The following is an 11,447-nucleotide window of genomic DNA, read 5'->3' on the forward strand; positions in this document are numbered from 1 at the left end:
AGACGGTGTGGGGGCCAGGCAGAGGCGCTCCTCACTTCCCAGATGGTGGGGTGGCCAGGGAGAGGCGCTCCTCACTTCCCAGACAGTGTGGGAGCCAGGCAGAGGCGCTCCTCACTTCCCAGATGGTGGGGTGGCGGGGCAGAGGCGCTCCTCACTTCCCAGACAGTGTGGGGGCCAGGCAGAGGCGCTCCTCACTTCCCAGACAGTGTGGGGGCCAGGCAGAGGCGCTCCTCACTTCCCAGACAGTGTGGGAGCCAGGCAGAGGCGCTCCTCACTTCCCAGACAATGTGGGAGCCAGGCAGAGGCGCTCCTCACTTCCCAGATGGTGGGGTGGCTGGGCAGAGGCGCTCCTCACTTCCCAGACGGTGTGGGTGCCAGCCAGAGGCGCTCCTCACTTCCCAGATGGTGGGGTGGCCAGGAAGAGGCGCTCCTCACTTCCCAGACGGTGTGGGGGCCGGGCAGAGGCGCTCCTCACTTCCCAGACAGTGTGGGGGCCGGGCAGAGGCGCTCCTCACTTCCCAGACAGTGTGGGGGCCGGGCAGAGGCGCTCCTCACTTCCCAGACGGTGTGGGGGCCGGGCAGCGGCGCTCCTCACTTCCCAGACGGTGTGGGGGCCGGGCAGAGGCGCTCCTCACTTCCCAGACGGTGTGGGGGCCGGGCAGAGGCGCTCCTCACTTCCCAGACGGTGGGGTGGCCGGGCAGAGGCGCTTCTCACTTCCCAGACAGTGTGGGGGCCGGGCAGAGGCGCTTCTCACTTCCCAGACAGTGTGGGGGCCGGGCAGAGGCGCTCCTCACTTCCCAGACAGTGTGGGGGCCGGGCAGAGGCGCTCCTCACTTCCCAGACGGTGGGGTGGCTGAGCAGAGGCGCTCCTTATTTTTGAGACGGTGCGGCCGCCAGGCAGGGCCTTCTGCAGACTGATCCCAACTTGCCCTCAGGCCTCATCAGCCACTTCTTCCAGCCTGATCCCCAATCCCTCTATTTATTCATTAAACTTGAATCCATTCTTTCCCGCCTCCTAACCCGCTGGCCTTTCTCCCATCCACACGTCCCAAATTAACTTGAACTTCAAAACCTGCTGTGAATGTCCCCCTTCATGCCTTCCTCCTTTGAACTGGGGCCTCCCCATCCCCACTGGCACTTGTTAGGAGGCCTCGCGACTGTATTTATTTCTGTGGCTGTTTCATCAACACTGATAGGCCGTGAACTTTAAGACAAAGAACTGAAGCCCACCCAGCTCAGTGCCCCTGTCCCTGCAGTACCAAATCCCACCTCTGGCACCCACGCTTTTAATCAACTCTAGGATACATTTCTCAAAATTCAACATCTCCCATGAGAGGCATATCATGGTTTAATTGGCAGTGAGTTTTCCTTCTTAGAGAGGCGGAAAATAAAAGTGTTTTAAATCCATGTTATCCTAAACCTGATGAAGAATGGAGGCCAGGTGCCAGGGATCAAGCCTGTAATCCCAGGACTTTGGGAGGCCAAGACGGGGGGACTGCTTGAGGCCAGGTGTTCAAGACCCACCTGGGCAACATAACAAGACTTGGTTTCTACAAAAAAAAAAAAAAAAAAGAAAAGAAGGAGAAGAAAAAGAAAAATTAGCTGGATCTGGTGGCATGTGCCTGTGGTCCCAGCTACTCAGGAGGCGGGAGTATCACTTGAGCCCAGGAGTTCAAGGCTGCAGTGAGGTTTGATTGCACCACTGTACTCTAGGTGCTCAGAGCTCAGGAACGACAGGAGCAAAACCCTGTCTTAAAAGAAAAAAAAAAAAAAAAAAAAAAAAGATGGTAGAAGATGTTTGATATTTCTTGAATTAAAAAAAAAAAATTACTGTGTAGTTCATCTAACTCCAGGGCTCCCAAAGCTAGCTGATTATCAAAATCACTGTGGGGTGGGGGTTGGAGGGTAGGATGGATGGGTGGGTCGGGAAATGGAGGAACACTTATTCAGAACAGATTCCTGGGCCAGGTGCAGTGGCTCACACCTGTAACCCTAACACTTTGAGAGGCCAAGGCAGGAGGATCGCTTGAGTTTAGGAGTTCAAGACCAGCCTAGGCAGCATAGAGAGACCTCAATCTCTACTGAGAAAAAAATTTTTTTTTCAGATTAGCTGGGCATGGTGGTACATGCCTGTAGTTCCAACTACTAGGGAGGCTGAAGTAGGAGGATGCTTGAGCTCAGGACTCAGAGTTTGAGGTTGCAGTGAGCTATGATGGTGCCACTGCACTACTGCCTGGGCAACAGAGCAAGGCCCTGTCTCTAAAACAAAATTAAATTAAATTAAAAGAGATTCCTGGGCCTGGTAAGCACTTGCTTCTGGTAGTGGTAGAGGACAGGGAGATGGATAACCAGCAGCCCCAACCCACTTATTCGGAAAATGAGTTCTGTCCCCTCCCAGGTCAGAGTTTCCTCCATGTGGCCATGCTGTCTGTCCGGTACAACAGGCAAAGCCACCTACATTCACAAATACTTATTTTTGTTGTTCTCAACCAAGCCAGGAGAAGCAACAGGCTGGTGCCACCAAGAGATTTGAGCTTGCAGGCTCATGGCTCCAGTCACTGCTGCAGGGCCCCAGTCATCGTCCTGCACACGACCTCCCCCAGCACTGCCCCAACCCTTGTTGCTGTTGTGGTGGGCAGAGGGACCTACCGCAGAGCCCTCCCCTCCTCGACCCCGGGTCTGGCTGCCCTGCTTTCTTTTCCTGACAAGCCATGGGGCTCTAATCCTGCTGACTTGGGGCTTTTCTCCTCATGTACCTAGTGTCTCTAAGTACACACAACCGCAAGCGTCAGTTTTCCTTTCCCAAATTTCAAACACATTTTTGACACATATTACTCGCTTAGTAAGTTTTTGTACTCCAAAATTACAGAACTTACATTAAGAAGAAAATTTCCGGCCAGGCATGGTGGCTCACGCCTGTAATCCCAGCACTTTGGGAGGCTGAGGTGGGTGGATCACGAGGTCAGGAGATCAAGACCATCCTGGCTAACACGGTGAAACCCCGTCTCTACTAAAAATACAAAAAATTAGCTGAGCGTGGTGGTGGGCGACTGTAGTCCCAGCTGCTCGGGAGGCTGAGGCAGGAGAATGGCGTGAACCCAGGAGGCGGAGGTTGCAGTGAGCCAAGATGGCGCCACTGAACTCCAGCCTGGGTGACAGAGCGAGACTCCGTCTCAAAAAAAAAAAAAAGAAAATTTCCCCAAACAGTAGGGAGGCAGATTCCAGCTTAGTATAGGAAGGAGAGCAAAGCAAGACCCTCTAATGAGTAGATCTGCCTGTCCAGAGGGGGAGTGAGCAGCCCGTCGGGGAGGTGTAAGTGGCAGTAGGATGGCGGTGGTACAGGAGGCATTCAAGCACACGGTGGGAGCTCAGGCCAGAGGAGCCTTCTCACATCATGTTTCCCTGGCTGCACTGAATAAGGACTTCATGCAGAAGAACCAGAGTTTTGTTGACACACCTGGATATCCTCCTGCTGTTTCATCAGCTTGGAAGATGCAAACTCAAGGGTTGTTTCTGAGTGTTGGTACCTCTTCTCCACTCCGTTCTCCTGGAGTGCACAATTCAGGGAAGGTTTTTCCTGACTGGTGGCGTCAGGGCTGACCCTGGGACCCCTTGTGCTTTCCAACCCCTCCACCCATAGCCTCAGGACTCTATGTCCAGAGCAGCGAGGCACTGCATGTCATCACCAATGTGATCCACGCGAATGGGGACAGAGGCATTACTGTGGCCCAGAGCAGCCAACCCACTCGAGTGGCCAACAACAGCATCTCCTGCAACCGGCAAAGTGGGGTCAAGGTTGAGGCCCAGTGCAAAGTGGAGCTCCGGGGCAATGGTATCTATGACAACAGAGGCCACGGCATTATCACCAAGGGCGACAGCACCATCGTCATTGAAAACGATATCATTGGCAACCGGGGCAGCGGGCTGCAGCTGCTGCCCAGGTCCGACACTAAAGTGAGTATGTCTGCATGTGTGTGACGTGTGGTGCCCACACAGGGCACAACCCTGGGACAGTCCTCGTGGCCTCTGCTGAGAACAGAACTGTAATCACTCAGCACTACAAGGGACAGTATCCCTCCTGCCAGGACTCAGCCTGGGAAATGTGGGTGGGACTTCCCACAGGAGGGGACAGAGAAACTGAGTCCTGAAGGATGAACAAGGGCTCACCAGCAGGAAGCCAGGGATGGGGTGTCACCTCCTTGTCATGGCGTTGGGAGCCTCCCGAGGTATCTTCATGGTCTCCAGGTCAAGGTCAGGACTATTTCAGCTCTTTCCTTAACAGAATAATCATGCACAGTGCCTGGTGTACAGTAGATGCTTAATCAGGAGAGAGATCCTGCCTTGGGGCCTTTGCATACACTCTTCCCTATATACCCCACATACCCCCTGCCCCCCTTGCACTGCAGTCCTGCAGCTTAGCTGTGTCTTTGTTCAGGAAGAGTCCCTGAGCCCCCACCTCCCACCCCAGGCTGTTTGAGGTACCTCTTGTCTAGTGCTTTTGCCCACACATACCTCACAGAGCACTCCCCACAGGGCTTGGTCCTCACAGAGCACTCCCCACAGGGCTTGGTCCTCACAGAGCACTCCCCACAGGGCTTGGTCCTCACAGAGCACTCCCCACAGTTCTTGGTCCTCACAGAGCACTCCCCACAGGGCTTGGTCCTCACAGAGCACTCCCCACAGGGCTTGGTCCTCACAGAGCACTCCCCACAGGGCTTGGTCCTCACAGAGCACTCCCCACAGGGATTGGTCCTCACAGAGCACTCCCCACAGGGCTTGGTCCTCACAGAGCACTCCCCACAGGGATTGGTCCTCACAGAGCACTCCCCACAGTGCTTGGTCCTCACAGGGCACTCCCCACAGGGCTTGGAATCTCTTCCTTTACCTATTTGTCTCCCCACCGGACTGAGCTCTGAGCACCTTTCTTTGCAGAGCCCTGTTTCGTTGTGGAGCCAAACAGATCTTGTTCCTGCCCTTATGGAATTACGATCCCAAGGGCTCTATTTTTATTTTTAGTTCAACAGTTTTTGGGGTACAGGTGGTTTTTGGTTATATGGATAAGTTCTTTAGTGGTGAATTCTGAGATTTTGGCGCCCCTGTCACTCAAGCAGTGTACAGTGTACCCAATATATAGTCTTTTATCCCTCACCCTGCTCCCACCCTTCCCCCCGAGTCACCAAAGTCCATTATATCATTCTTATGCCTTTTGTTCCTCATTAGCGTAGCTCCCACTTATAAGTAGTGAGCAAGTAAGGACATAGGATATTTGGTTTTCCATTCCTGAGTTACTTCTCTTAGAATAATGGCCTCCAAGTCCATCCAAGTTGCTGCAAAGGCCGTTATTTCATTCTGTTTATGGCTGAGTAGTATTCTGTGGTATATATATACCACCTTTTTTTTTTTTTTTTTTTTTTGAGATGGAGTTTCACTCTTTTGCCCAGGCTGGAGTGCAATGGCATGATCTCAGCTCACTGCAACCTCCGCCTCCCAGGTTCAAGCCATTCTCCTGCCTCAGCCTCCCAAGTAGCTGGGATTACAGGCATGTGCCGCCATGCCCAGCTAATTTTGTATTTTTAGTAGAGACACCATGTTGGTCAGGCTGGTCTGAAACTCCTGACCTCAGGTGATCCACCCGCCTCAGCCTCCCAAAGTGCTGGGATTACAGGTGTGAGCCACTGCACCCGGCCTATACCACATTTCTTTATCCACTCTTTGGCTGATGGGCAGTTAGGTTGGTTGCATATTTTTGCAATTGTAAATTGTCCTGCTATCAATATGTGTGTGCATATGACTTTTTTTCCTTTAGGTAGACATCCAGTAGTGGGATTGCTGGGTCGCCTAAAGCCTCTTTACAGTTCTGCAGCTTCATGGGTTAGTGACTTTAGGCAAAGAGTAAAGAATGCTGGGGCTTTGCCTCTGAGCACTGCGGGAGCAGAGGAAGGGAGAGAGGGACACACTTTTGTCTCAGTTGGGTTGCCAGTGGCCCTGACTTCTGACACTACCTCCCCTCTCTGCCAGGCCTTTGCATATTGTTTCTCCTTCCTACAACAGCTCTCCCTGTTCTGCAGCTGATAAATGCCTACAACTTACCTATCACCTCTTCCAGGAAGGCTTCCCTGGCTCCCCCAGGCTGTTCTTGGTGCCCTCCTTTGAGCTCACAGGCTCTTCACTGACCTGCCTAGCATGTTCCTGCCTCTTGGTTTTAGAACTGATAATTCACGTGCCCAGCTCTCCCACTCAGTCTGTGAATCCCTGAGGTGTGACAATCTCTGGCTGCCTCTCCCAGGTAATAAAGAACCGGATCCACTCGTTCCGGGCCTACGGCATCGCAGTGCGGGGCCGTGCCAAGGCCCTGGTGCAGGAAAACATCATCTTCCAGGGCAAAACCAGTAAGACCATCTTTCAGCAGATCTCAAACAACCGAGAATGCATCATGCAAAACAACAAGTTCCTGGTCTTCAAGAAAAAGTGAGTGCTTGGGGTTGCCTGAACCAGTCCTCTAGAGCCACAGTAAGCTCCCTGAAGAAGCCAGGCCCACACCCATGGACTGTGGCTGCCCGGGCTCCCTGCAACCCTGCCAGCTGTCGACGCCAGTCAGAAAAAGGCCTGTGTCTGGCTCTATGTCAGGCCCGGGCTGAGGACTCCCCAGGAGGGAATAAGCTTTTTAAGAGTCAGGAGGACATGGTTTCAAATCTCAGCTCTGCAGGTTACTGGCTGTGTGACCTTGGGCAACTTACTTCACATCTTTGAGCCTTAGTAAAATCCACTTAATAAGATCACACTATCTGGCTGAATCTCTGAGGGGTTGTAAAAATGTTAGTTGATGCTGCTGCTGTCCTTTAGTCACTCTGCCTCAATGTATCACAATTGCCGCCACCCATCTTCCTCAAACCTCTCTGTCCTTTCACGTTCCCCACTTCAGCGACATCACCATCCACTCAGTGTTCTGAGAACAACACTTCTGCTCCCTTTTTCTCCCTAATCCGAAGATGTCCAGTCAGTCACCAGGTCTTGTTGATTCTGCTTCTAAAATGTTCCTTTTTCCAGCACCTCCTCTTCCCCAACTTCTGCCATCCTAATTCAGGTCTCAGCACCGCTCACCCTAACCTGTACTGCCTGTGTTACTGCAATGCACAGCTGTTCCTTCCAGTTGCTTCTGCTTGGGCTGTGTTCTGATTGGTCCATGCTTTCGCTTTTGCATTCTGGTTATAAAATCATACTGATATTTGCTGTAGTTGGTATCACTACTGCACCGCCAATGTCACCTGTCCCCCTGCAGCAGCCTCCTGCCAGTCTCCCTGCCCGTGGCCACCCCCTGCTCCACTCTGGAGGTTGTCCCATGCATCCTGCCAGGTTCTTCTTTCTAAGTGAGAGCTCTGGTCACATCACATCCGTGGTTAAAAACCTCTCATGGATCTTCATGTTCTGTAGTAATGATCTCCATACTTTTTGTATCACACACCCTCTCGGGAAAAAATATTCTTTGAAGAAACCCCCTGATGTAGGTATACCTAATATTTATTTATTTATTTAGAGACCAAGTCTCACTGTGTTGCCCAGGCTGCAGTGCAGTGGTACGACCTCGGCTCACTGCAACCTCTTCCTCCCAGGTTCAAGCGATCCTCCTGCCTCAGCCTCCTGAGCAGCTGGGATTACAGGTGCCCACCACCACTCCCGGCTGTGTTTTTAGTAGAGACGGTTTTGCCATGTTGACCAGCCTGGTCTTGAACTCCTGACCTCAGGTGATCCACCTGCCTTAGCCTCCCAAAGTACTGAGATTACAGGTGTGAGCCACTGCACCTCACCGGTATACCTATTTATAACTTATATGTGTGTATTCTAGCAGTATATTATTTACATTATAAACTATCCCCAAAATAGAAAATTTTAAAGTATAAAGTTAAAAAAAACCAAAATTCTAGTATTTTCTTCCCATATCCCAGCAGATTATATTGTGGACTCCCTGGGATCCACCTCCTCTTCCCCTTTGGAGACCCCAGGGCACAGGATACGGCCTGTACTTTGCCAATGCCAGCTCTGGTATTGTCCACTGTGTACCCTGAGGTCCTAATTGTCTTTTCCAACCTCTCATTTCATCACTCCTTTTCAGTTGTGCTCCCCTGCTGCCAAACTCAAATACATGCAGTCCTCCCGACATAGCTTAGGCCTTTTTACTCGCATGCTAGTAGCCAACCTCTGATTCTGTCCACACCTTTCCAGTCCTTTCATTGTAACATCGTTATCATAAAAATACATATAAGACAATGTGTTGCCTTAAGCAAATGGAGACTTAGTGTGTAAAGCTGGTTCCTTGTAACTCAAGCATCAGAAAACTCTGACCACAGCTTCACTATCATTTTTTCCTTGGCCCTCCATGCTGTCTACAAGAGTTTGGGTGACTGGAAACCCACCAACTTCTATCCCCCATAGATTTGCATTTTCCCAAATGTCATATAAAAGAAATTGTGGCCGGGTGCGGTGGCTCACGCCTGTAATCCCAGCACTTTGGGAGGCCAAGGTGGGTGGATCACCTGAGGTCGGGATTTCGAGACTAGCCTGGCCAACATGGTGAAACCCCGTCTCTACTAAAAATACAAAAATTAGCTGGGCGTCATGGCACACAACTGTAGTCCCAGCTACTCGGGAGGCTGAGGCAGGAGGATCACTTGAACCTGGGAGGAAGAGGTTGCAGTGAACCCAGATCGCACTACTGCACTCCAGCCTGGGTAACAGAGCAAGAGTCTGTCTCAGAAAAAAAAAAATTAAAAATTAAAAAATAAAAGTAAAAACAAAAAAAACCCAGAAATCCTGCAGTATGTAGTCTTTTGAGTCTGGCTTCTTTCACTTAGCCTAACATGCTGGAGATTCATTCATGGTGTTGCATGTAAGGCGTTCATTCCTTTCAATTGCTGAGTAGTCTTCCCCTGTGTGGGTGTACTGCACATTTATTCAGTCATCAGCTGAAGGGTATTTAGGTAGTTTCTAGTTTTTGGTGATTATGAATAAAGCTTCTGTAAACATCTGTGGTCATAGAGCTGAAAAGAAATGAAAGAGGAAAAGCTGGCACCGTGGCACACACCTGTAATCCCAGCTACTTGGGAAGCTGAGGCAGGAGGATCACTTGAGCCCAGGAGTTTAAGACCGGCTTGGGCAACATAATGAGACCCTGTCTCACAACAACCACCCTATGATCTTATCCAGGTCCTTATTTAAAGTGGGGAAATCGGCTGGGTGCAGTGGCTCAAGCCTATAATCCCAGCACTTCGGGAGGCTGAGGTGGGAGGATCACTTGAGCCCAGGAGGTTGAGGCTGCAGTGAGCCATGATCATGCCACTGCACCCCAGCCTGGGCAACAGAGTGTCTCAAAGCGGGAAAATTGAGGCCTACAGAGGGACCTTGTCCAAGGCTACATGCAGAGTTGAAGGCAGAGCTGGACGTGGAATGCAGGGCTTTTGCCCCTTAGTTTCTCAACAGCCCACCTCTTTGGACTAACACTAAACTGGAAGATAAAACCTACACCCAGATTTAAACACCTGGATCCACCGATCTGGAACCAAAGTTAAGACTGTGCAGGGCACTCAGCCAGCACTGCACGCCCCTCAGAAGTTCACTGACTTTCATTTTGCACCTCCAGGTCTGATACGTGGCGCCTGGTGAACCCACCAGCACGGCCCCACCTTGAAAATTCTCTCAGACGTCCCTCGGCAGCCCACAATGGGCAGAAGGTGACAGCCATGGCAACGAGGATCACAGCCCGGGTGGAAGGTGGTTTCCACAGCAACCGCAGTGTCTTCTGCACCATCCTGTGAGGACACAGACCTGCTTCAGGGCCAAGCCTGGATGGGTGCTCAGAGGAGCTAAGGTGGAAATAGTGCCTGAGAAGACTCCGCCCCTCCCCCTCCCCCTCGAACAAATGGGTCCCAGGCCTCCAAAACACGGTACCTCCAGAACACTTCAGCTCCACAGCCCATAGCAAGAAGAAAGTGGGCAATGTTTTTCAGGGAGAAGGGATAGAAGCTGGTGGGTTTCCAGTCACTCAGTCTATAAAGATTGTGAAGAGCTGGGGAAGCTCAAATGCTGAAGCTTTTGGTCATGATTTTCTCTGAGTTCTAAGGAACCGTGTTTTACACACAGCAAACCCAGACTCTTCTCAGGAAAGAGCAGATTTACTTCTGATGGCGGGAAGTGGTTCTAGTGAGGTGGAGAGAGACAACTGCTCCAGAATTTTCCCCTTTGCTAGACCTGTCTCCCTCTCAATCCCTCCAGGGACCCCACCACACCCTCCCAGCTGTCTTTGGAGGCTGGAGGAGTTGAGTTTGGTTGACTTGAGGACTTGGACATGGACCTGGGAGGGAGGAAGGACCTGGGAACAACAGGAGGCCCCATGGAAAGGCTGCCCCAGGGATGACAAGAGGGACACGCTGAAACGGGTGGGGCTGCAGCGTGCAGGCAGGTGCTAGGCTGGGTGGGCAGGGATGCACAAGGCTCTACTCCATCCCCAGAGAGCTCCCAAACGCAGGAGGATTCAAACCCCATGTGAGCGCGCCCACACCAGCCGCCCCTCCTGAGCACCAGCCTGTTCAGATGGGGGTACCTGGGCCTCTTGTTCGCATCTGTGTTCTCATGGCTGACCCTCCCAAGCCTGCCCACTCTGTGCCTTGGCTCATGCTCTTTCCTCCTCCCGGCCGGCATGCCCTTCTCCCCCATCGCCGTGTCCCCGTTCCTCAAGGGTTAGCCGAGACACTGCCACCTCCACATAGCTCTCCCTGCTCTTTCCGCCTCTGGGCCTCAGTGGCCTTTCTCTGCTCCCTCTCAGGGTACTGAGCACTTTCTGCCTTGTCCTGGAGCTCTCTGGGTCTATAGCCTGACCCCCCACTCACCTGTGTGCTCCCCGTAGGTAGGGCCACATCTGACTGTGTCCCCAGATCCCAGCCTGGGGCTGGGGTAGGATTAGTGGCCTGAGTGAGGAGAGGAAGGCCAGCTCCCAGAGGACTTTACTGAACCGTACTGTGAATATGTCCAAGTCCCAAAGCCAGGCGAGCTCAGACCCCACTGCTTGAGGAACGGGGCTGGATGCAGGGCCAGCTTAGCCTGAACAATCCCCTCCCACTCGGCCTTTCCTGTGGGGCCTTCACCAGCCTGCTGGGGTCACTGTCGTGCACTTGGCTGCATGGCTGGTTCTATTGGCCCTAGGTGCTGCTCTGTTGGGTGGGATGGGAGGGGGTAGAGGGAGCCAGGAGCACTGGGTTCTCCCTGAGAACATTGGGCACAAGAGTACTGGCCTCTTCTATCCCTGGCACTGTCCTTTGCACTTGTTTGGTGGCCCCAATGTGAGTCGCTGTACAAAATGCTGCCTTTACTATTTTCTAAGAAATGACTTTTCTGTGAACCAACAGTAACAAAAACCTCAGTAACCAAAATAAAGTTCTATATTTTAAAAAAGGCA

General features: G+C 52.1%; 1 protein-coding gene across 4 annotated transcripts in view; it reads left to right on the forward strand.

Annotated features, from left to right (window-relative positions):
- Positions 1-11,447, forward strand: part of FBXO10 (F-box protein 10) — a 66,599-nt gene extending 55,152 nt beyond the window's left edge. For all 4 annotated transcript variants that reach the window (XM_002819607.5, XM_054519690.2, XM_063714142.1 and 1 more), the window contains 3 exons: positions 3,642-3,955; positions 6,288-6,469; positions 9,636-11,447. In XM_002819607.5, the coding sequence (XP_002819653.5) occupies positions 3,642-3,955; positions 6,288-6,469; positions 9,636-9,810 (671 nt within the window). In that variant the 3' untranslated portion in view covers positions 9,811-11,447. The remainder of the gene's footprint in view (positions 1-3,641; positions 3,956-6,287; positions 6,470-9,635) is intronic.

This window comes from Pongo abelii, chromosome 13 (genome assembly GCF_028885655.2).
Source record: "Pongo abelii isolate AG06213 chromosome 13, NHGRI_mPonAbe1-v2.0_pri, whole genome shotgun sequence".
NCBI classification, from domain to species: domain Eukaryota; kingdom Metazoa; phylum Chordata; class Mammalia; order Primates; family Hominidae; genus Pongo; species Pongo abelii.